Source organism: Lepidothrix coronata, unplaced genomic scaffold (assembly GCF_001604755.1).
Source record: "Lepidothrix coronata isolate B3197 unplaced genomic scaffold, Lepidothrix_coronata-1.0 Scaffold127, whole genome shotgun sequence".
Classification (NCBI taxonomy): domain Eukaryota; kingdom Metazoa; phylum Chordata; class Aves; order Passeriformes; family Pipridae; genus Lepidothrix; species Lepidothrix coronata.
The window spans coordinates 978,043-1,001,856 of NW_016690307.1; the positions used below are offsets into that span (position 1 = coordinate 978,043).

General features: G+C 37.7%; 1 protein-coding gene across 3 annotated transcripts in view; it reads left to right on the forward strand.

Moving 5' to 3' along the window:
* RALYL (RALY RNA binding protein-like) overlaps window positions 1-14,736 on the forward strand; it is a 378,245-nt gene extending 363,509 nt beyond the window's left edge. For all 3 annotated transcript variants that reach the window (XM_017826492.1, XM_017826493.1, XM_017826494.1), the window contains one exon: window positions 13,752-14,736. In XM_017826492.1, the coding sequence (XP_017681981.1) occupies window positions 13,752-13,769 (18 nt within the window). In that variant the 3' untranslated portion in view covers window positions 13,770-14,736. The remainder of the gene's footprint in view (window positions 1-13,751) is intronic.
* Window positions 14,737-23,814: the final 9,078 nt, after the last annotated feature.

Sequence of the window (23,814 nt, forward strand, 5' to 3'; positions counted from 1 at the left end):
TACCTAAACAGTCAGCAGTATTAACCAGTACTTTTATGATCTGAAGCTAGTAGTTTTTGATGCAGATTATAATTTAGACTGTTTTACACTTGTACTTACATATACTTATGTAGATATAATGGCCAATTCCTATAAGCTTTATTTTCTACTCCAGTCATTGATAGTTGTATAAAGGAAAAGTCAGTATCAATACTATCAAATTTATAGTGAACACCCCAGAAGGAATACTTGGAATTTCATTCTGCTTCTACCCATTCTGTGCCCTGTTATCTGAAATTGCTCTCTGTTTTGTGAAAAGTAAAGTAGATGTATAAACTCGTTATAAAGCAAGAAGTCCTAACAGCTATTGTTATTCTGTTTTATAAAGACTTAATTATTTAGGACAAGATTTGACTAATAGTAAATGTGTCATTTTGGAATGGAGCCAGTTACAAGTCTTTTTGGGGAAAAAAAAAGGTTTTTAAAGCAAGAAAAGTGTTAAATGTGAAATAATTAAGACAAACTTTCCATGGGTAAAATCATAACCTTGGACTCGGAAAAATAAATACCCTTCCAAAGGACATTTCTTAATGAAATCTATAATGTTTTCAAAATATATAGCTAAAGGGATTTAGGACAATGATTAAAAATATTTTCTTTCATCACTACAGCCAGCAGAGGAAATAGAAAAATATTTTAAATGGGCATAACTAATGCTCTGAAGTCCGTTCAGCACAAAAATTTAGTTGTGAGTCCACTAGTATGAAAAATATTATTAAAGGGAGAGAGGAACATGACTTAAATTTAGATCTTAACCTTTATTGAGTTCTTTATATTTAGCTGTAAATCTTCTGCCAAGCCATTTGCCCAAAATCTCCTGCAGGTTTGCTGAACAGAATTCTGTTGTCCTAAGGCTGTCAGTAAAGGAAAGTGTTCAAGAAGGACATGCTCACTGCCGTAATCCACATGCTGCCAGATTGGAGCTTCTAGATCTGTGTATGTGTTTCTGCATCTTTGCACCAGAGGACTCAAAAATATATTTTTCTCTATTTCTAATTTTAATTTGCAAAGGGAGTGACTATGCAGGATGTGTGCTGTAGGTTTAGGTGGTAGGATCAGTTCTCTAAATTCACATGGTGCCTATTTAGAGGAACAGGTTACTGCACACTATCTGAGTCACGGCATCTGTCCTTGTGCCTGCTTTCAGCCTAGATCAACTGTAAAGAAAGACAGAGTAGTTTAGCCTGCAGTCTGAGTTAAGTCAGGCATTGATTTAAGGACCCTTCAGACTCTTCAGTTAGCTGCCTGGCTGCACACACAAAACAACATCACATCCAATATCTGCACACCTTCTTCGTCCACCATCTACACCAGGATGTTGTTCATCCTTGCATTGTAATTTTCTATGGACTAAAGACGTGCCTGCAAACAGCTGTTATGGCTCAGCTGAAGTGTGAAAAACTTTTACGCTGCAATAACTTGATTGTCCATTTGAACTTTAATTCAAGATATGCTGCATTTGAGGCACCTGCTGGAGTCATTGAACATCACCTCTTAGGAAAGTTTCTTTTGTGCCATTTGCCCACAAATGTCTCTCAGTATCTCCAGTACTGCAGACACTCCAGCTTGAGGATCTTTACAAAAAAATTCCCAAAGAATTTTCCTGCATTAACATGCTGAAGAGTTCTTTAAATGGTGATTTCAGATACATGATCCATCTATGTACGGATACGTCAAATTGTTGGCTTGAACTCACCCAGTGAAATTTGCAATAAGCTTCTCACCCACCTTCTCTTACACGTTGGCCCCTCACTCCCCCTTGTACAAGGGCATGCATATATTGTAGTTATATATGTATAAAATAGTCACTAACTTGGAATGTAGCTCCTGCGCTTACTTTACAATTTACATCACTAAACCAACCATCAGAGGTAGCTGGAGGGGTTGAGAACTTCAGGTCTGTTTCCTTCACTTCTTTTAGGTAAAAAAACAAGTAGTTGGTTATCCCAGATTTTACTAGACCCATAATTCAGGCTTTCTATCTGCTCCTAACATTAAACAGTTTCTAGTAACAGTGAATTTAAAATTTCTTTGTTTCTTCCTAGTGCAAACATATCCACGCATTCCTTTTACTTTAAGCTGTCCCTCAACAGTGTTGTGAAGAAACAACATACTTGTGCAGCTTCCCATACTGTCTTACAGAAAACAAGTTCCTATGAAAAAAGATCTTAATGTTTACTAGGTTCAGTTCACACAAAAATCACAAACAGGTCACAAATCATTGGAACACAAATCGTGATATCAAGCAGGTTTTAGGTGTCTGCCATGTCTTTAAATTGTAAGTAGTGGGAAGGAAACCAAATAACCCCCTCTTAATACTGTGGCTTCACAATGAAGAACAGCGAAGTCACCTTTGCAACAGCAGTCTAACACTTTGGATATTTGAGAAGCTCCTTGTCCTCAGTCCCTCTATAACAAGCCCCTTCTTACTAGAGGTAGCATTAACAGTGTGTGGCAAGACTGAGAGCTTGCAGGAAAAATGCTTCTGAGTTAGAATGTGTGGTGGTTCCTCTACTCTGCTGATTTAGCACCTGGACAACCCAGTGCAGCCCCAGAACATTTAATAAATCTTCTTTGAACTTGTTTCAAAGGGTGCTAATCAATCATTGAGGAAGTACTGATCAAGTTATTGCAATCCTCTTGTAAACAACATAGTTGTTGTTTGCATTCAGTTAGTTACCTGAAAGCCTGAACTGCAGTAAATTTGAAAAAAAAAATCACTTTCAGCTAATGCTCAGTACAATACCAACAAAATAATTAATTGGAATGAGTTATACACAAGCACTCTTATCTGTATTACACTTGCCTGAGAATAAGAGTTTCTACCAAACTGTCAACCTTTCATAATAGCTAACTATAATATTAACAGTACAGTAGTGGTTTAGTAGTTAAGTATTCAGTAGAGCAAACAGTGTTTTCTGGTAAAGCATGTGATCGAAGTTAAGATATAACTGATTTTTCGTGTCATAACTCAGATGAGACTCTGCTTAGTGCTTAGTTGGAATTTGAAGGATATATTCACAGTCACAGCATTGTGTTTTTATGCCCTTGTGGCTATGCTAAAAGTAATAAAGCCACAAGAGCATTATTAGATGGGACTTCCATAATAATGAGTCAATTTTAATGAGATGTCTTAAGAGGCATTTTTATTAACTTATTTTAGAACCCAAGATACAGAGACTGTAAGAGGCCTAGTTTTGGTTACACTGTAGATTTACAGCAGTTATTTCAACAACAATTATAGTTCTCTTGTTATTAAGTATATTTCAGCTATATTTACCTCTCAGGGGTATTTAATTTCTTACTCTTGTCCTTTTCTCTACCCTCACACTGCATGTTTTCAGTCTATCAGATTTGTTTCTAATGTCTGAAAGAGAATCATGTTTCAAACATGAATAACAGAAACTGCCACAGACATAAAACTCAGAATAATCCTCTTGCTGCACTGAGTTTCACTATGCAAAAGTAAAGCCATTATGATAAAATAATAGCTATATTTCTTGTAGGAATTGATGCAATTACTATTTAAATCAAAGGCACGAACTACTTCTTTGGCTAAAGCTCATCAAAAACATTCCCCTCTTGTCACAAATGTGTGATTTAGACTGCTGAAAGGTATTAGCAAAGGTATTAGCAAAGATGGTTTTAATATTATGTTGCAAAAGTGTGACTAAACAAGGTTCAGTGATAAAGTTCACTTTAATACTGTATAGAACAATCATTTGAACAATGATTCAAAACTACCAAGACACAACTCAGAGTTACCAAGACACAAATCAGAGTTACCATACTAAGTGGTTTTGTGTAATATCAGTCACTTACCAAACATCTACTCTTGATAAATGATCTATGTGCCTCAAGGAGTAACCTTGAGAGGCATCTCAGCTCAAGGGGAGACCACCACCATGCAGCCAGGCTGCTTGGCTGGGAGAGCTCAAAGAAGGCTCACTTTAACTGTCATATTTGTGGAATAAACTGGTTGGATTGTAGTCAAGTTATTTGCAATGAGAAAGATATGCCTGGGGTTCCTTGTACCCACAACTTGTTTTGTGCCTTGTTAAATGAGTCTTGGAAAAATTTCCTGCTGTTCATGTGTTAATTGCATGACAGGTGTTTCAAGCTCATACACACCAATGCTCACTGTGTCACTGTTTGCCTTTGTGGGCCTTCAGAGAACAGACTGCAACTAGAAGAGTTCTTGGCTGGGCTATGGCTCAAGCATTTACCTCCTTTGAAGCCTAAACCAAACTATCAAGAGTTTGGTTAAGGGGTTGAGTGTGTCCATCACACCCCTCCTATAAGTAGCTAAAGGGAAATTAATTTAATAGCAAATCTGTATGAAGCTGTGAAACTTTCCTTGCTTTTATTATTTTGTATGAAATTCAACAATAAGAATACTCAGCTGAGAGTAGAATAAAATCTACAGAAAAAACAACAAAAATTTCTCTGATGAATTTCATCTAGTTTAAACCCAGTTTTGCATATCTCAAATAGCAAGACTGATCAAATATATGACTATGTGATAGTATTGATAGTACCTAAGGTATTATTGTAATTAAATAAGATTTTTGATTGCCCTTGTAGAGGCATTGTTTTTCTGTCCATATCATGAGGACAGACAAGACTGACTTTTTTTATAAACCAAATTAGGCTGATTAGTCTTGTTGAAAAGATCAACAGGTACTGTGACAACTTATACAGGGTACTACCTAGAAAAAAAAAAAAGGACAAAACTTCTAATTAGTGGCAATGGCTGAAGCAACATTGTGCTAGAAATCTTATTCAACTTACTTTAAAAATCACTAAGACCAAACAAAATTTTGTCTTTTCTATGCACTGAATATCTTGGACTTCATTGAAATCTTGCTTTCAGTATCAGGAGAAACATGATGCTCTTCATTCCTAAGACAAATGAATAGGTAAAGATTGTGTTCACTTGATAAATATCAGTGCAAGATGTTCGTACTTGAGCAAGCTAAGAAAGTCATTAGGGGCAGCATACCCGACAGACAGTAATTTGTTGTACCTTCCAAAGCTGCAGTAAATCTAATAACCTGTGACTGAAAAAATGAAAAAAATAATAAAAGCATGCCATGAAATCAAAAAATGTAAGAAACTTCCTGACATGCCCTTTTCTTATATTTAATGTATGCAATAGCACAATAGGCATGTTTGCTGCTCACCCACTGATGTGTGAGTCATTGGAAGGGCCTTGCTACTGGCTCCTCCTCCTCATTTTTCCTGGCAGTCGATTTATCAGAAGACGACTTCCTAAGTGGTGTTCAGGGTTTTAACTAGGTTACTTCTGACTGACTACATAATATTTTTCAAATTATTTAAATCTTATCCTCCACATATCACATGGGAACGTGCAGAAAATGCAAGTAATATTATCACACATTTTGTGTCTCTTTCTACTAGACTTTCCTGCCTCTAATTGCACTTCTCTAAAACAAATAAACAAAATAATTTTCTTGAATTCACATCTATTCCTGTGATCAGAATTAGCTCCACAGATTTTTCTAGACTAAAATTTTTGAGCATAGAGTCAACCTCTGAGTGCAGTGCACAAACAAGGACAGCCAAACACCTACCACCCAGAAGCAAGCATGGATTTCTATTCAGGTGAAGATGATGGTGACTTACAGAAAATTTCACAGCTTCTGCTGTACCTTATGGCAGGCAAAGAAACATCAGATTTAATTGAAGTAAGTCAACACTTTAAATATGAAGACTGATTTCAGTTTCCACCCACCAATATTTTTGCCAATGTAATTTTAACTAATTCTGGTGGAGTAGCTCTTCTTTTACTTCCCTGTACTTTGGTTGACTCCAGTAAACTTTGGTTGACTTGTTGAATTTGCTGGGTTGGGTTTGGTTCACCCGTTATTTGGAACCAACATTCCCCAGCCCTGTGTAGGGAGAACAGACATCAAAATAGTAACCTAATATAGCTACCAAAGCAGCAGTATGAGGTATGCTGGGAAAGTGGTGGATGGGAAGGGGGACACTGGTGTTTTCTAGGCTCTCACTGGGACACTGAAATCCTCTGGAACAACTCAGGCCAACCACTGGGCCTGTGTTTGGCTATGGATTTGAGTCTATCAGCTTAATCATCAAATTCTTAGATTTAACTGAAATTGAGCAATTGTCATGGTTCACATATTTTTTCTGGTGTGTCAGTCTTTGAAAGTAAATAGCTTTAGTTCCCCTGCAAAACACTCATTTCACAGGCTTTATCAGTATGCCTGAGCCTTGAGAATGCTGAATGAAAAACCCTCAGAGGAAACATTTTTCTGTTCAAAGTCTTAACGAGAGCAAATAGGTGTAAACAATGAAAGCCAAAAGGTTGTTATTTTTCCATATTAAAAGGCAGAAATTTTAAATGTTTTTATTTTTTCAAGATAAATTGCAGAGCCACTGCAGTTAGTGACCCAAAAGGTTTCCATTTTTTGAGAAAATATAAATGTGTTACCAAGAAGATTTTCTGCATGATTAATATCAAAACATGAAAGGCAGATTGAATTTATCCATACATCGGCATTTATAGACCTTAGAGAAGGGAAGTTATTTAGAAGGTGATAGAACTGTAATTGCCATTTCAACAGAAAAGCAATCAGTGAAGAATAAAACAAGCTCAGTCTCCCAAAATGAAGATTTGGAAGTTAATCAAATGCCATCTCAGTCAGCCTGTCATGATGCAATGTGTATCTAAGTTTCCAAATTGTTGTTGCTGTTGATTTCTGAAACTATAATGAAGTTTTGTAGTCTTTCAAAATGAGTAAGGTGTTTTCTAGACCAAATAAACAGAGAATTAAAAGACTAAATTCTTCTCTACTTCCTCTTTCCAGGTTTATACTCATTCCTTCTCAGCTATTAAGTGATTCTGCACCATTTGCAGACCACAATATAACCCCAAATCCAGCATTTTGCTTTGTAACTTTTATTTAAAAATTAGTATCTCTTGAAATCCTCATAAAACCAAAATTTTATGCACTACTAAGCACTGTGCATTAAAATAAGTATTAGGCAGGAAGATGCAAAGCAAAACCTGTTTAAAATAGGACCAGCTTTTATTGTTATTTCCACCTTGATCACATTCCCACACCAAGTCTTTCACAGATGACGGTTTTAAGCAGGTAACTCTACATCCTGTATGTTTAATTGACTATCCAAATTCATTATACTGTCACCATTTAAATATCCATTGTGCATCACTGTTAGACTCATTCAACTCCTTCTTCCTATGGTTTACTCTGGGCTTTCCTGGCATCTCTGTCTCATGCTATATGCTTCCAACCACTTCCTCTAGCAAGCTGCTCTCCCCATTTCTTCTCTAATTATTTGGTTTTTATCTCACTCCACCTGGTCTTTTAGTTGAGTAAAACTTCTGCCTCCAAGTAAATGAAAAATCTCTGATTGATTTGACAAGACATTCAACATCTCAATATCATCATTGTGTACAATATTTTTTTTCCTACAATGGGTACACTCGGGTTTTTGATACCTATCTAAACTCTAATTTGGCAATACTGTGAAAGTTTAGTAGGTGCTTTCTGTGGAATTAGTTTAAGGTAGTTCTCCTAGTAAGCTCCTGTTTTCATATATTTTAAAACAACACTATTTAAAATGTAGACATAATGAATGGCCTCGGGGTACAAGTTTTAGTAGTTCCTTTATGCACTAAGCTGTGTGTTCAAACCAGTATCCTTGGCAGTGGTAGGACAGGAACTATTGCCTTTAACATTATTACTAATTGGATCACCACCTCACACTAGAGAATTCCCTACTCTTCACATCAAGGAAAGGTTAATTCAGTAGGAATTTTGTTCTACAGCTTTCTGGCAGCACCCTGTAGCCTAAAACCATTTTCTCTGTAGCATTTAGGATGATAAAGGGCAATGCTTATTCTGAATCCTGATAGGACTCAGACTTGCTTCTCATGGAACATGCACAATCCCAAGAAGCAGAAAACACCTAATGATCTTCAAGGAGAGTCATACCTTTGAGAATTTGCTATGAATATCCACTCATATGCAGGGTTAAACAAAATTGAGACTTTTTTTCTCTGCTGTGTTTGGTACTGGATACCTCAAGGCACACTGGTACAGACAGAGGAAACTCTGTGAACAGCATCAGGAGGCCTTACTGCCAAAAACGATCTAGCAGGAGAAAAACACACGTTAAAGTAAGGTAGACTAATCCACTTCTTTCACTCATAGCTCCTCTCAGGCTCTCAAACAACCATGGTGACTCTAATTCCAAAGTCATTCCTTCAGTCTCACACCTGACCATCATCTCAATTGCAGTATGTCCTCACTGGCACTCTCCAAATATTGGATCCTCTCTCCACCACTACACCCAAAAGTATCCATCACAATTCTGCCTACACAGGACTCAGAAAAGATACGTTGGTCTAGGGGAAAAATCAGTATCTGATAGGGCTATCTTATTCTTCCTGTTGATTTTTTTCAGGCAAACAATCGAAACAGAGCATTTTAATACAACGGGGATAGAAGCTTGTTTTCACTGATAAGTAAAACAGTCATTCTCACATGTACTCACATAAGTACTAACTCTTCAAAGTAATTAAGCTGTTCACTGAACAGAAAAACGATTCTGTAGTGCTTTCAGCAATTAAAGTATGATTGACAGAGTGCAAAGCATAATGATTAGGTTTCATCATTTGAAGAAAAATTTAAAGAAGGTGCAACCAGTTCTTGCAATTATTCTTTATTAATATTTATCAAACTGTACAATCCCTCTATTTGTTAAATGCAGTGAATTTTCTATCACTAGCTCATTATAAAGTTTTGCTTTAGTGCCATAATTTTGTCATGTTTTACAAGGGTTACAGCTGACAGCAGCAAGTGTGTAACATACATTCACATTCCCCTGCTCACATCTACTGAACTGAGCATTTACACTTCATATGGGGGCATTAAACTAAATATATAACTGTTCCTGAATTAGAGATTTCCCACTTTAAATCAAGGGACTAAGTACAAGATGTACAGCTGGGAAGTCAATGTGATAGCTAATACAAATTCAAGGTTCCTTGGTAAGCCCTACTCATTCCTTATGGTTTTCTGATGATGATGAAGAATGATGTGTAAAAGCCAGCAAATGAGCATGCCCCCATGGTACCTCTCAAACATAAATTACTGGTTTTGCACTCAGTGCAAGCTGCCTGCTTAAGAGAAAAGGGAGAGAAACTCAAGCTATGTCTTGAGTTAGACATAGCAAATAAACAGAATGACAATTTGCACTGCTACTCTCTGTACTGCATTCTGATTTTTCTCATTTTATGTAAATATCCAGATCAATAATGACTAATTAAGTTTTGGTTGTTTTGTTGGGATTTTTTAAAAATGCCTGATCTGCAAACAGATTGTTTTTCACCTCCTTGGCTGTCCAGAAAGAACATTTCATAATCAAAAGAAATTATTAGAGATGAAACAGAGTATGCTATCCTAGAGGGTGTAAGAACAGCATCTGTGGACCTAGATTCAGTTGTAGAGATAACAGTATAGTGAACCTCAGATGCAATCAAAGTAATCATGCTACAATTGCAGTTTGAGGTAGTGCAAGAATGAGGGCCAGCGCTGGGAGTGAAAGAATATCACACCTGTTGCATTTTAATGGGACTTGCAGTTGTTTTGCAGAAAGCGATGTATGGCAGTCACATAATCCACTGCCAAAGCCTAGTCAGACACCAACAGAAACCTAGAAAAGTGTCAGGCATAAAGTTTCCTACTTAACAGGAGCCTGCAAGACATAGATGTGCAATTTTACCAAAAAGTGATCAGCAGTAGCTTGAGATGCCTCCATTACAGTTATTGAACTCAGAATTCAAGTCATGAGAACGGGTTTATCTGTCAAGGAAAAAGAGGCAGGAGAGCAAGAGGAAGGATACTTGAGGCTTTGGGTTTCAAGTTCATGTGTATATGTGCACCATCATCTACCCATTCACTTTTTAGATGCATTTTCTGGGCATTTCTAAGATTAATGTAATCACAAAAGACATTCAGAGCCATTGATTGTTTAAAAACATGCATTTACTTGTTGGATGCTCCTATTGCTTATAATTACTGTAGGGTAATATAGTAAAGTCTGTAACAACCATATTCTGTGGAACTTTTCCTTAAACATTTTCCTAATATACTACAAGGGAAGATGTTAATCATGTACACCTTTTCTGTCATTTAGTCATAGTGCATTGCTAATACTCCCTCCCAAAAACATATGCTCAGTTTATGCTCTCATAAAGTAAGATTTATTCTTGTACATCTAAGTCCGGAAGATGAGCATGGTAAAGGAAGTCCAGCACACTTTTCTTATAAACCCTGTGAGACGGAAACTAGGTATTTATTGGGCAGAAGGAGCATATTCCTGTTCTTCTCCCTTTTTGAAACTGCAAGGAAGAACAAATAAATCAGAGCAGAAAAGAGGCTGAGCTCTGTTTAGATCCAGCCAGCAGAGAACAAAACTCTTGTCTCCTTCAGACAGATAAAGTCCATCTGAATGAGTTTAGAAAAGTCAGTAGCTCCCCAACCACAGAAGGGCTGGTCTACCATTACAGCTTTCAGCTGCTTGGGGAGGCCAGGGAAAGGGGGCTGGTGCATCCTGTTCTGAAAGAATGATGCCTGAAGGTCTTTATCATATATTGAGCTTGTCTTCTCGTAAAAGACTTTTAGGAGCAATACAGAGTGCAAGCTACTCCTACTATGTTGTGTTTCCTGACTACGAAGCACAGAGCATTGAGGAAATGGTCCCCTGGCAGGTGATCTGATGGCAAGGCTCTCCCACAAGAAAATGTCCTTTACGTGCAGAGCATTCATAAAAATACACAGACATAAAGACAGGAATTATCTAGGCTTTGAGGGGAGGTAAGTTTTTAACCATTTAACACCTAAAAGCCAAGATGGGAAACTACATTTTTACTGAATTTTATGTGATTTACTCCATCATTTTGAATTATTATAGTTTGGGGCCCATTGAGTAGAACTGCACTTTCATTTAGTGAGATTTTTAATATTTAATATTGGCTTTCCTATGTTATATACATTGTAATAACACATAGTTAAAATTAATTTAGTCTAGTATAATTTACATTTGGTGAAAATGCCAGAAGGATCATACTGGAACTCCATTAACAGTAGCAATAGCATTTCTGGACGACTGAAATAGTGTAATGCCTAAGAAGAGTGTTTTCAGTAGCTCAAGCTCAAAAAGTTATCCAGATAGGGAAAAAAGCAGCAGAAATAATTTTAGGTGAAAAATGAACCAATAAATATTCCATAACCGCTCTCCAGCTTTTTTTCAGATATTATGATGGCAATTAGGACAGAATATACTGTTTCTTTGATATTGTCTACAGATGCCAAGTCTGCATGCTCAGTTGGGTTATTCAATTCTTAAAATGCATTATGGTCAAATCACACTTTCTAAAGTGGTTTTCTGTTAGAACTACATCAAATGAAAGCCTTATTGCTGGCTTAAATGTAATTCAGTTCATCCTTGTTGTGTCGGGATGTGTTTTTATATATTAGGTGAAAGAAATGAAAAAAATTCAGAAAAACATTAGTCATTATGAGGGCTTTTTAATATCATCAGCACTACCATAAAGTCAGATGATAAACTGCACACTATTCAGAAGAAAGAAATAGGAGAAAATTAACATTGCCTTAGTCTAGATTAATCATAGTCCAGGATTCCTGTCATTCTATGCAAAATAAAAGCTTGACTATTTCAGATTTTGAAGTTTCTTCTCAGAATTTAACATTATTTGCATTGAGAGGCAAATATGAAGCTCACATACAGAAGAAAGAATGCAAGAGTTTGGACTGGTATAGTTGGTAAAATCATATCCTTATTCCAAACAAAAGCAAAGCAGCATTGATGACTTGGATCCATGTGGTTAGCAGTAACATTTCACGTTAGTAAACTAATGAAGCTCTTCATTGTTAGTGAGAGGTAAATGCTTGACAAGTTTATGGTGAGGGGAAAAAGCTTCAATAAATAACTTTAAAATCTGCCTCTCTTCTTGCTTGCATAATTATTGCTTTTTGTAATGGCTTAATGGAACAGCAAAGCATAGGTGAAAAAAGGCTAGAAAAGAGGAATCTTCTTTGGAGCTAATAGGATGTACAGTGGGTTTTTTACTTCTTCTAAGATGAAAACTACTTAACAGCCATTGGGCCTCTCACAGACTTAAGGGGAGAATTTAAGTGTCATTTTTCATATAGATAGGTCTGTCTAGGGATCAGACATAAAATAGGGGAGATGAAGATTTTTCTCTGTGCAAGTAGAGAATAGTTTCAGGATGTTTTAACTGAAAGAAAAAGTTCTGAAATCTCTCACTTGAACTCTTCTCCCTAATACTGGTTACTCGAGAAGATCACAACCAGAAATCTGTTGCTCTCTTTGCAACAAGTGAAAAATCTGATGCCTGAATGCTTCAAAGGGCAGGAGGCCAGTCCTGCAGGGACTCTGATATTTCTGGTAAAATCCTTTTCACTTGAAAACCATGTTTTCAATAAATTGAAATTTTAACAGAAATTTCCCCTTTTTTTTAATGAGTAAGGAAAAGTCAGACTTAAAACTCACTGAAGGAGGTGGAAATTGTCTGAAAAGAACATCTGGAAATTTTTCAGGCTTTGATCAGAAGTTCACCAGATTTTGTCAGCTGTATTCTGGTTTAGTCATAGAAAAAGATGGAACCAAAGGTTGGGGGGAACTGACTGAAATATCTTTTTCCTGTCAAAATTAAAAAAAACCCTTGGATTGAAAATTTCAGTTTAAAAAAAAACAAACATCTACTTCTGTTAACATTTTCTAATGACAGTTTTCCAAACAGATGTGATTAGGAAACTATTATGGGCAAGTGTAGCTGGTATGTCTTATGCTCCTCTGAAGCATCCCTGAATGCCTTGTTGAAGCTGGTAGTATTAATGGATCACATATCATAGGACTCAGATATTTAGATGCTACCTGTCTCTGCCCCTGATGGAAGAATGATCCTCAAAAGCATTGAATAATACTGGATTTTTGCAGTTTCACAATGTGGCTGGTAAAACAACGAAAAAAATCAGAGGATATACAATTATATCTTACGGCATGTACACAAGAACAATAATAAAATGGGCAACAACAAAAGGGAAGCCACTGAGGAAAGATCCATCAATCTGGTAACTATAGGCATTGTTGAAAGCATACAGTCAACAGAAATGGAGTAAGGTATATAAATAGCGTGATGGCACTGAAGCAAAGAATTCTACATGCAATTTATTTAGATTGAATGCTATTATGTAAACAAAGCATTTCATTGCAAAACAGCTAAGATACATTAATCTATTTCCTGCTGCTAAAATAGACATTATGCAGCAGTTGTTTGCATAGCTTGTTGAGAGCAAGTATACTTCAACCTCAACAGCTCTTGCTTGATTCACTGTTATTATTTTGGTCCATACAGTCTAATTCAGGATTGTTGCACAGTCCTGATTGTCCACTGCTGCAGGAACACTATTCTTCTTTTAGCCTTCGATGGTTTAAGATGGGAAAATCTAATAGATATTGATATTTGATTGATTTGTGAAAAAGTGAAATCATAGTCCTCTTCGCTCTTTTCCCCAGCTGTCTTGGCTTCTTTTTGAGGTTCTGCTGGAAGAAATTCTATGCCTTCATACTAAAGCCAACATTTCATTTCTCAGTTTCTACAGATCAAGTGATGAGATGTCATGTGTGAACCCCCTGAAGGCTAAGAAGAGAAACTCTGACTTCCCCACAGAAAATTGTGAACTGCGGTTTCTTACTGGCTAGCAACACCTTTAATTCAATTTGTATGAAACTCAGTTTACTTATTAAAATGGACGTTATTGTTCAAATATTAGAAATTCCATTTCTTATATGTTCTAAGCTGTACAATTGTCAGATTTTTATGGTTTAGATTGTAAATGTGGTTTTCTCTGGCTAATTATTGGTATTATTTTTTTAATTTTGATGTCTTAAAGGCCAATGTACTGTATCATAATAATATGAAGGACATATTTAACAGGTGTGGAAAACACTGTATACAAATGTATATTTCTAAAAGCTATTTTTATGATTAGCATGTTTTACTGTTTTACCATATTTAGAGTCAGGTGATATTGCACTTCCTTGTTTAATGTTTAATTCAAACAAGACCATTATGATCAGTGTCACAATTAAATACATGGTATGGTATTTTCCATTATTTTATTTAATTTATTTTTCATTGGAAATAATTATATTTAGTAATAGGATAGCTTCTAAAAAGTGAAAATGTCAAAATAAGAGAGTAAACCTTGATAAACTGTAAATTGGATCCTTCTGTAAATTCCTTTCTTCAGATAAGCACTCTCCGTGATGCCATTCATCAGACATTGTTACAGCTGTTCCTGCAAATCTCTAAAGGCTGTTTGTTGTTACCATATGGAAAGTTTCCATGACAGTCAGTCTCCTGTCTAGCCAGGAAAACTACTTATAGCCTGTCAACATCTGACAGACCGAGTTAGCCTACTTATTACTTTTTGGGTTATTTTCTGGCAGTCGTCTTTCCACTCACAAAATCCTAAATCCCTCCTAAGAGCTTGAAGTTGGAATAATTAATTATTACAGATGTTGTAGGGGGAATCTCAGTATAGAATTTCTTAATAAATCATAATTCCTTTCAAATAGAATGGATGCATTATTTCTCCTGTGTTACTAAGACATTAAGGGTATCAAAGCATATATGATATGGGCAAAAGGTCTTCTTCTCTAATAAAAGTACCAGCTTGTTCACCACCCCGAAGTCAGACCTCCTTAGCACTGCAGATGGCAGGAAACAAGGAATATATAATCTACATCTTTATGTGAGATATACTCCTATAGAAAGAGATGTCTTTAAAGTAGTTGCAAGGAAATAAATTATTTAGTAACTACAGCTTTTCAAGAGGAAATAGTATTAACTTAGGAAGTATCTTAGGCAGTCAAATGGAGCTCAAACCCAGTTGTGTTCCAGTCTGCAGCACAAAGGCCTGACATCCATTGATATCCATGACCAGAGGTATTTGGTATTTAGGATCACTCAGCACTATAGATGAACCCTTGCCTTGCCCTTTCAATCATCCTCTGTAGGCTGAAAGCAAGAGAAAACAAAAGATACCAGAGAGACTCTTTAAAATATTGAACTTTAAACTTCTATTTTAAAAAGCAGTTTCTGACATGATAGGTTCACCCCAAATAGTGGGGGTATGAGGAGGTGGGAGCTCAAGGTCTCTGGTCAGGTTTTGAGCATGGGGACCATCATCAAAGACAGACTGATATTCTTCAAAAAATTTGGAAGAAAAGCATACACTGGAATTTAATTTTCTATTACTGAGTGGAAAATTTCTTCACTAGGAGACTATGTAACAGAGCACTCGCAGTTATGTTTGTGTATCTTATATTTAGCTTGTCTATTGTCTGTGGAGTTACATGGTTTACATAAGTGTTGGGTGGTACCTAGCTACTTAATTAAGGAAAGACTAGAATAAGTAGTTATATTTGAGCATAAAGAATCACAGCTTCAGAATTTGCCAAGGCTGACTCTCCTAGAAAATGCAGAAAAAAAAATTACTTCTCTGTAATTGAAATGTTTGGTCAAATCAGAGGGTGAAATACTTCTCCACTTTCTATCTTTTAATATAGGTTATGATCATTCTTAACTCTAAAAATGCAATAAGAATTGCCATTCTGGGATCTCCATCTTTGCCTGAGAGTTAAAAAAAAGAAATCCAAACCTTAGCAGCTAAAGGGGCATTTTCCCCTTGGCTGACTTAAGAGATGGAGAATGTCATCCAAGGAGATCAGTTCTGATATTGGTATTAATAAACTAGATATGAGCAACATCTAGCTATATTGTCTCTTCCCCACCTCCATTCCAAATGCACTAATACTCACAGAAAGCACTCTTAGATTTTACACATTCTTTACAATCGTTACCCTTAGATTATAAACTCACAGAAATAATTCCACATTCATAATATTGACACTGTTTCACACTACAGTTTAAGTCCTGGATATATTTTGAACACAAAAAGACGCCTCTGATAACACCATGAGGCACTATTTCATTTGCAAGCCAGAAGATTGTTATGCCATGCAGTCTATTATTAGCAAGGGTTCTCAATAGCATGTTTGCTTAAAATCACTACAGAGGATGCTGGTAGCTTCAACAGAGCTTGATAGTTCTCTGCTGTTCATGTATGTGGTATGCTCGGTGTTGTTTGCCACCACTACCTTTATTGTTTTACATGAGTTTTGTCAGTTGTGGGATTTTTTAACATTGCTCATCCCTTGAAATATGGAAGAACAAGAAACATAAAAGATCTTGTCAATCAGTTTGGATAGTCAACAGTCTTATAAAATCCTTTACGGTTCTGAATCAAATCAATTCATTTTCTACACAGACCTATATGCTCTGTGTATTTCAGATATTTGTTTCAAACCTGTGCAGCTGCATGAATGGAAAATATTTACTAAAAAGCTTTAAAGTTTGGATCAAGAAGAAATATTTTTACTTTTATAAATTCTTGTATTACATATTGTTGCAATTCTTATTAGTTTTCTCTATATTTCCATTTTTAGTTCTGAAAAACCACAGTACTTAAACAATGTAGATAGCTACAATCTTGTAAGCAGTCATGTTTTTAATTGGTGCCACTGCAATTTAGAACTAAAACATTCAGAGTTTGCCCATGCAGAGCAGATTGATCGTTCATTACAGTTTTCTTTAAAATGTTGTAACATAATTTTTACATGTCTGTAAATAAATATTTTATCTGATTTATGCACTAAATCAGTTTTGCAATGTCTTCTTTCAAAATGTGACTGTAAGACACTTTCCAGGAAAAATGGAAATAAAGCTCTGTACCCAAGCAGACCCAACAGAAACAGGCATCCATAATATCAAGTACTTAAGTAAGTAAAATGGAGGAAAATGTTAATGCCGCTATCATTTTAACAGTTTGAGAAATTTAAGCACCAGTCCTGTACGAAAAACTCTTCAATAAGGTGAGAAAGAGAGGGGCACAGAAGTCTTTCCTATTCAGTCTGCAGAACAGCGAAGTGGTTCTGCAAGGGCACCTCAGGCGTCAGGGGAAGTCTTTGATGTTAGGAGCTTTCATTCTTCTGCATTGCTGGCTCCCCTTCCTTCTGTGTGTTCCAGTGGAGGAGTTTCTTTCTGTTTGGTTTTGGGCTGTGGGGCCACTCAAGACTACACTTGGAATAAGCTATCTCACTCCTCAGCCTTCCCAGTGTTACGCAGCCTTCAAACCGCCTCCTGCAGCTCAGCCGCCTGCCACAGGATGTCCTCCACCTGGGCACACCTTTGGCAGGCAGGTCTGCAGCCTTTTCCTGCCCTTGATCCAGGAGAAAGGCCTTGGAACTTCTTTCAGCCTGAAGTCTGCACTTCAGCCTCCCCCTTCAGCAGCTCCATCTGGGTGGAGGCCTCAGCCACTGCTGGGGTAGATGGTGCAAACTCCCCCACCAGAGCTGCAGCCTTTGCTCTTGGTTGAGCACCCACCATTCTGCCTTGGGGTTCAAGTAGGATGAGCGTCCTTGACCTGTGCAGATGGTCACAGAACATGCCTGGTTGCTGGATTATGTGCACTACAAGTCTCTTCACTTGGCTAGTGGAATGCCCCACGTTCAAAGAGGTGCCCTTCAACGCAAGCTGCCTCTCCACACCTTGGCTGAGGTGCCAGGCCCTGTTTGCCTGACCTCGTCCCCACGCTCCTCGTCACTGGTGCTTTCCAGGGCTGCCCTTTGTGGGAATGGGGGGCAGACACTGTTATTCCAGGCCTTGCCCTTGCCTCCTCAGCCACTCTTGTGCAAGCTGCTGGCTCCAGTTGGGATCAACTCTGCACCTTAACTACTGCCATTAGGGACAAAGACAAATACTTTTGAGTTTTGAACCTGTTGGGAAAACATTTATAAAAATAATGCAAAATTATTATAGAAGTGGAGAAGTTTTCCACATGGTAATGGGATCCTGTCCCTTTGTCTTAGGCCTCCTAAAGCGTGGCTGCAAAGTAAAACACTGGAAAGATTTTCTTCTCTCATAAATTCTTTACTCTGAGACAATAAACTTGTTCCATGTCTTTATAACTTCAGGCTCTTATCCTCCCTAAAATAAACTTGTAGCTCATAAGAGCTAACCAAAGTCACCCATTCAGATACAACAGCCACAGATCAGAATAAACACCTCTACATGGTTATGCTCCCATACAAGAGGAAGGATAGTGTGTGTGGTGAAGCTAAGGACAGTTGGACACCCTAAACTAGCAGAAAAGGTGTTTATTTTGGCCAGCAGCTGCCAGTCTTAACAGTCAACCAAAGACAGGTTGGACTAAGAATAGTCTATTCCTAGAGAAAGGAGGGTCTAGCCAAGGATATGACTATAAATGGAAGAAAGATCCTGTACTGTAAGTAAAACCAGCACAACTTTAGAAGTTAGTACTGTACCTCTGACATTTCTCAGCAAGGAAATATTCTGACCATGAGGATGAGAAAGTAAAGGCACCTGTGTACAGCAGTTACAGCCCTATTCCTGCAGTTCATACCCTTCTAATAACGAGTTCTGAGAAATTGGTTAGAAAATCCTCTGAGAAACTGCTTCAAAAAATGACCAAGTGTTTGCTCCAGGGAATAAATAGTTTTGGATGGTGGGATTATTAACTCATTTGAGACAAAAAGAGCTTGAAATTTTGGGGTGCTATAGTAAGAATTTTTTTTATTAACCTCTCAAAGAAAGATTGCTGTTCCACACTCATGTGAACAAAATTAATCCACAAGTATCACACTGTATTTTAACATAAAACTAGTTCACATCCACCACCCTTCCCATCCATGCCCTATAAATCTCACTAACCAAGCAAAAGTGTTTCTAAAGGTTACATTTAAATCATTCTGGTACTGTCCTGGTTACATGCACTTAACAACCTACGGTAATGGAGAAGAATCTTTGTGTAACCACTCTGTTGGTGTATTACCATATGTGACTATATCTATGGTATGTAGCTGTGTATATGTGGAAAAAAAAATATCCTTCCATTGCTTTATGCTTTAGATAATTCGAAATGTTTCTCCTCAAATAGACACAACTAATGTTGTGGAAAATAAGAATCGAACTCATCCCTGTTGATATCAGTCACTAAATGAGTACCTTCAGTGTCTACTCCAACCAGATTTTTAAGCAGAAACTGTGATCAGTGCTAAAGCCTATGAGGAGTTGCAGCAGCATTTGGAACATTATTTAAAGAAAGAAGAAATGATAATTCGTATTGACGCTGCTAATATCGCTGCTGCAGCAGGACCACAGTGGAACATGGTGGAGGAACAGAGGATATTCAGTGTGGCAGGGCTGCAGCTTGAATCCAGTACTGAGATCTCAATGAACATTGAAAGGATTTTACCTCAGGATGACTGAGGAAATTACTGAAAGGAGATGTGCTGCACATGTACTAATTTTAAATTTGAAGAAACCTCCCCCATATATTTATTTATTTTTACATCCCTCCCTGTATGCCATGATTCTGACTATTCTTTCAAGGGCTAAGCCTCAAAATTTACAGGTGATTTTGGTTGAATTTCCTGAGAATTCAACACTTAGCAATATGTAGTCAATCATATGAAATATTAACTCTTTGTTCAGAATTTTGGCTTTTCTGTTTAATCCACAAGGCAAGGCAATGATTTCATAAATGCCTGTTTACTTGAATGGTTACATTAACTGTAAATCTATGCTTCCATTGATGGAAAAATTACAGATCATAGAATCTGTGCTGGTTTAAAGGTAAACCGGCAGGGGAAATGAACCCAACTCAAAAGAGAGATTATAAGTCAGAATAACAATTTAATAAAATAATACAATAAATACGATTACACAGACAAACAATTGATTTTAACCCACAAAACCCAAATGTATAACCCAGCACCCTGGGGCATGAACAGAGTGGTGTTCTTTGGGCCTCCTGAGTCCAAAGTAAAAGGAGAGGGGAAAACCTGTTGGTGAGAGTGCTGGTGCAGTCTGGTCAAGAGTGGTGGTTGCAGTCTGGTTGAGAGTAGTGGTCTGCAGTCTAGTTGAGAGTGGTGGTCTGCAGTCTTCCTCTGGATCCCACAAGTGGTTAAAAAAGTCCCAAGACTCCAAGATTATATATCCTCCAGTTCAGGCAGGAATGCCCAGTACCTCCCTCAGGGCGGGGAGTTCCACAATGGGTATGAGAACAGGAGCGTACTCCTGTCTCGAAGGCCTCTTAACACCTAGTTTATAGCCTGAGGAGTCAGGCTGCTCTGGGCAGGTGGTGTAAATGGTCTATTGATAACAGTTTCTGGGAAATGGCATGGAAGGCTGTAGAATACACAGTTTTGGGTTACACCCATCCAGTGATGAACTGGTCCCAGCTGTTCTAACTAGGACAGAATCATAGAATTGTTTCAGTTGGAAGGAATCTTAAAGATCACACAGTTCCAAACCCCCTACCCTGGTCAGGAAGACTTTCCACTAGACCAGCTTGCTCAAAGCCTCATCCAAGCTGGCCTTGAACACTTCCAGGAATGAGACATCCTCGCCTTTTCTGGGAAACCTGTTCCAGTCTCTCAGCACCTCATACTAAAGAACTTCTTCCTAATATCTAGGAAGGCTAGGAATACCTAGGAATACCTAATTTTCTTTGGTTTGTTTTGTTGTTTTGTTTTTTTTTTTATTTTTGTTTTTCTAACAATCTTTTATATTCTGGTCTCCATCAGTAGTCTACTTTAAACAGGAGGACAAATTTTTACACAATATATGATAATAAGCAAATAAGCATCTAGACATTTCTTAGTTCTACACAGGACAACTTTCAGTAACATATGTGATGACATATCACAAATGATGTTTTACAATTCATTATTTTACTATTCACTGAGCACTATTATTTAAGGTAGCAGGCTTCACAAAATCTATTAGGTCATGACTCACGAACATAAAATCAGTTTTTGACAGCAAGCTATATAAAATCAATTGTGCTGATTTCAAGGATGAGTGACCTTTCAAATTTTGATACTTCTGCATTTACATGAGGATCATTTGCAAGTGAGTTACAAGTTCTGAATTATTTTTGTGGTAGGCTAACACAGTGGGAAAACGGTAATCCAGAAGTGCTATCAGTTTATATATGGTTCATTCTGACCAATTTGCTCCACACAGGGTTTGGAGGATCCAAGTCATGTCACAAAATAACATGATAGAAGCAGACAATCAATATTGGCAATAGGAAAAATTACAAAAATCAGCACCTGTGAAATTGCATACAGGCAACCATGTAGACAAAAGACATTGCTGACTGTTCTAACAGAGGTAGACTTTAGGTACAAGGGAAGCTCTGTGAAACCCCATGCAATGCAGAGCTACAAAGAGACCCCATTTGCTGCTTCTGCCTACTCAAGGGAGTGAAGAACCTTAGCAGATGTTAGATTTCTGGCAGCTTCCTCAGATATAACTTTTCAAAAATGTCTTTATAGGGGACAAGCTCGAGTTTTTTTCCCATCACCTTCATCCATCTTTTGAGTGTGGTTTGCCTCATCTGTTAAACTACAAGATTTTGAAGAGAGGATAAAGGCAATGAAGTGATCTCCTAGGAATGAAGAGCATGAGTGAGTGGATATGTGCTCACCTACACATGTACAACCCACTGACTTGGAAACTGAGGAGATCCCTCCTCATCTCCACTGTCCAGAGCAAATTCCTTGAGGAGTGAAGTTTGAGCAAGAGACTGAGTTTGGAGGACAAAACTGTCATGGAGCTTATGATCTCCTCTTCAAATATGTTTTTTATAGATTCTTTTTCATCTGCAGACCTCAAGTAGTCACAGAAGAAGAAGGTTGAATCATTTATTAGTTATAGACAGAGGATGTAGGACATGGAGAGGCCATTTAGCTCTCTCACAGACTTTTCCTGTTGGTAACATCAAGAATCTCAGAGGAATATATAGGATCCTGCCTGGTAAGATTGAAAGACAGTGGTGTTATAGTATATCATATCTTTCTGTTTCCTTATGGGTAAAGTTCTTAAACTAAGTATTTCACATCATGCCTGGTATAAATTTTTACTGCTGTGAATAGTCAGCATAGTAATGGAGTTTAAATCATAAATCACATTTAACTTTCCAGTAAAATGCCCCAGTAGGGGTGGTTCTAAGTTCACTGTTAACCATGTTTTGGAGGAAATAGTGTGCAAAAGAAAATTATTTAATCTTTTCAAGCTAAGGTGGTGTTGTATAATTCCTTCAGCAATGATAATCAGATTTTAGTGGTCCATGAATGTATCCAACAGCAAATACAGAAATTCACAGTATTGATAATGCATCTATCTCACTGAGGCTTAGTTTTCAGGAATACTGAGAAAATTAAGTTCACATTTGCAATTGAAAACTATAGGGTTTGGTTACCATGAATCACTATAATCGAGCAAGAATCATGTCACTGTAATGTTGCCTCTCTGAAAAAATATTTCTACTCCCATATTCTTTGGAGATATTTTTGATTCAAACAAATATAAAATTTGCCAAACTATGAATTTCAGTATATTTTCTCTTTTAATTTAGACAACACTGTATACTTTAATAAATAAAAATCTGCATATCACACAGCTGAAAGATTAAGCACATTTGCACAGAATAACAGAGTGAATGAGGGAGACACACAAGCTAGTAAAGATCTGAGTCAATAAATATAAAATTGCAGCTTATAAAATCACAGAATCATCAAGGTTGGAAGAGACCTTCAAGATCATCTAGTCCAATCGTCAACTTAGCACCACCATAATTACTCCTAAACTATATCCCTAAGGGCCACATCCTGATGACTCTTGAACACTTCCAGAGATGGTGATTCCACCACTTCTCTGGGCAACTTATTCCAATGCCTAACCAACTCTTTCAGTGTTGGTTTTTTTTCCTAATAGCTAATCTGAACCTCCCCTGTTGCAATTTAAGGTCGTTTCCACTTGCCCTTTCACTTGTGATATGGCAGAAGAGACTGACCCTCACCTGCCTACAGCCTCCTCTCAGGTAGTTGTAGAGAGCAATGAGATGCCCCCTGAGCCACTCTTCTCCAGATTAAACATCCTCAGTTCCCTCAAGGGACCTCATAGGACCCTTCACATCCTCATAGGACCCTTCACATCCTCATAGGACCCTTCACCAGCTTCATTGCCTCTCTGGACACGCTCCAGCACCTCAGTGTCCTTTTTGAAGTGAGGGGCCCAAAACCAAACACAGCACTGGAGGTGCAGCCCTACCAGTGCTGAGTACAGGGTGACAATCACTGCCTTGATGCTGCTGGCCACACTATTTTTGATACAGGCCAGGTTGCCATTGGTCTTCTTGGCCACCTGGGCACACTGCTGGCTCATGTTCAGCTGGCTGTCAACCAGCACCCCCAGGTCCCTTTCTGCTGAGCAGCTCTCAAGATACTCTTTCACTTCTCCCAGTCTGTAGCGCTGCATGGGGTTGTTGTGGCCCAGGGGCAGGATCTGGTACTTTGCCTTGTTGAACCTCATGCTGTTGTCCTCAGACCATCAATCCAGCCTGCCAAGATCTCTCTGTAGAGCCTTCCTCCCCTCAAGCATATCAACACTTCCACCCCACATAATGTCATCTTACATTAGCACATGTGCTGCCAGCTCAGGTTTTTCAGCGTATCCACAGTGCAAAGGAGGGCAAAGAATTTCTCTGCACCTACTGGTGC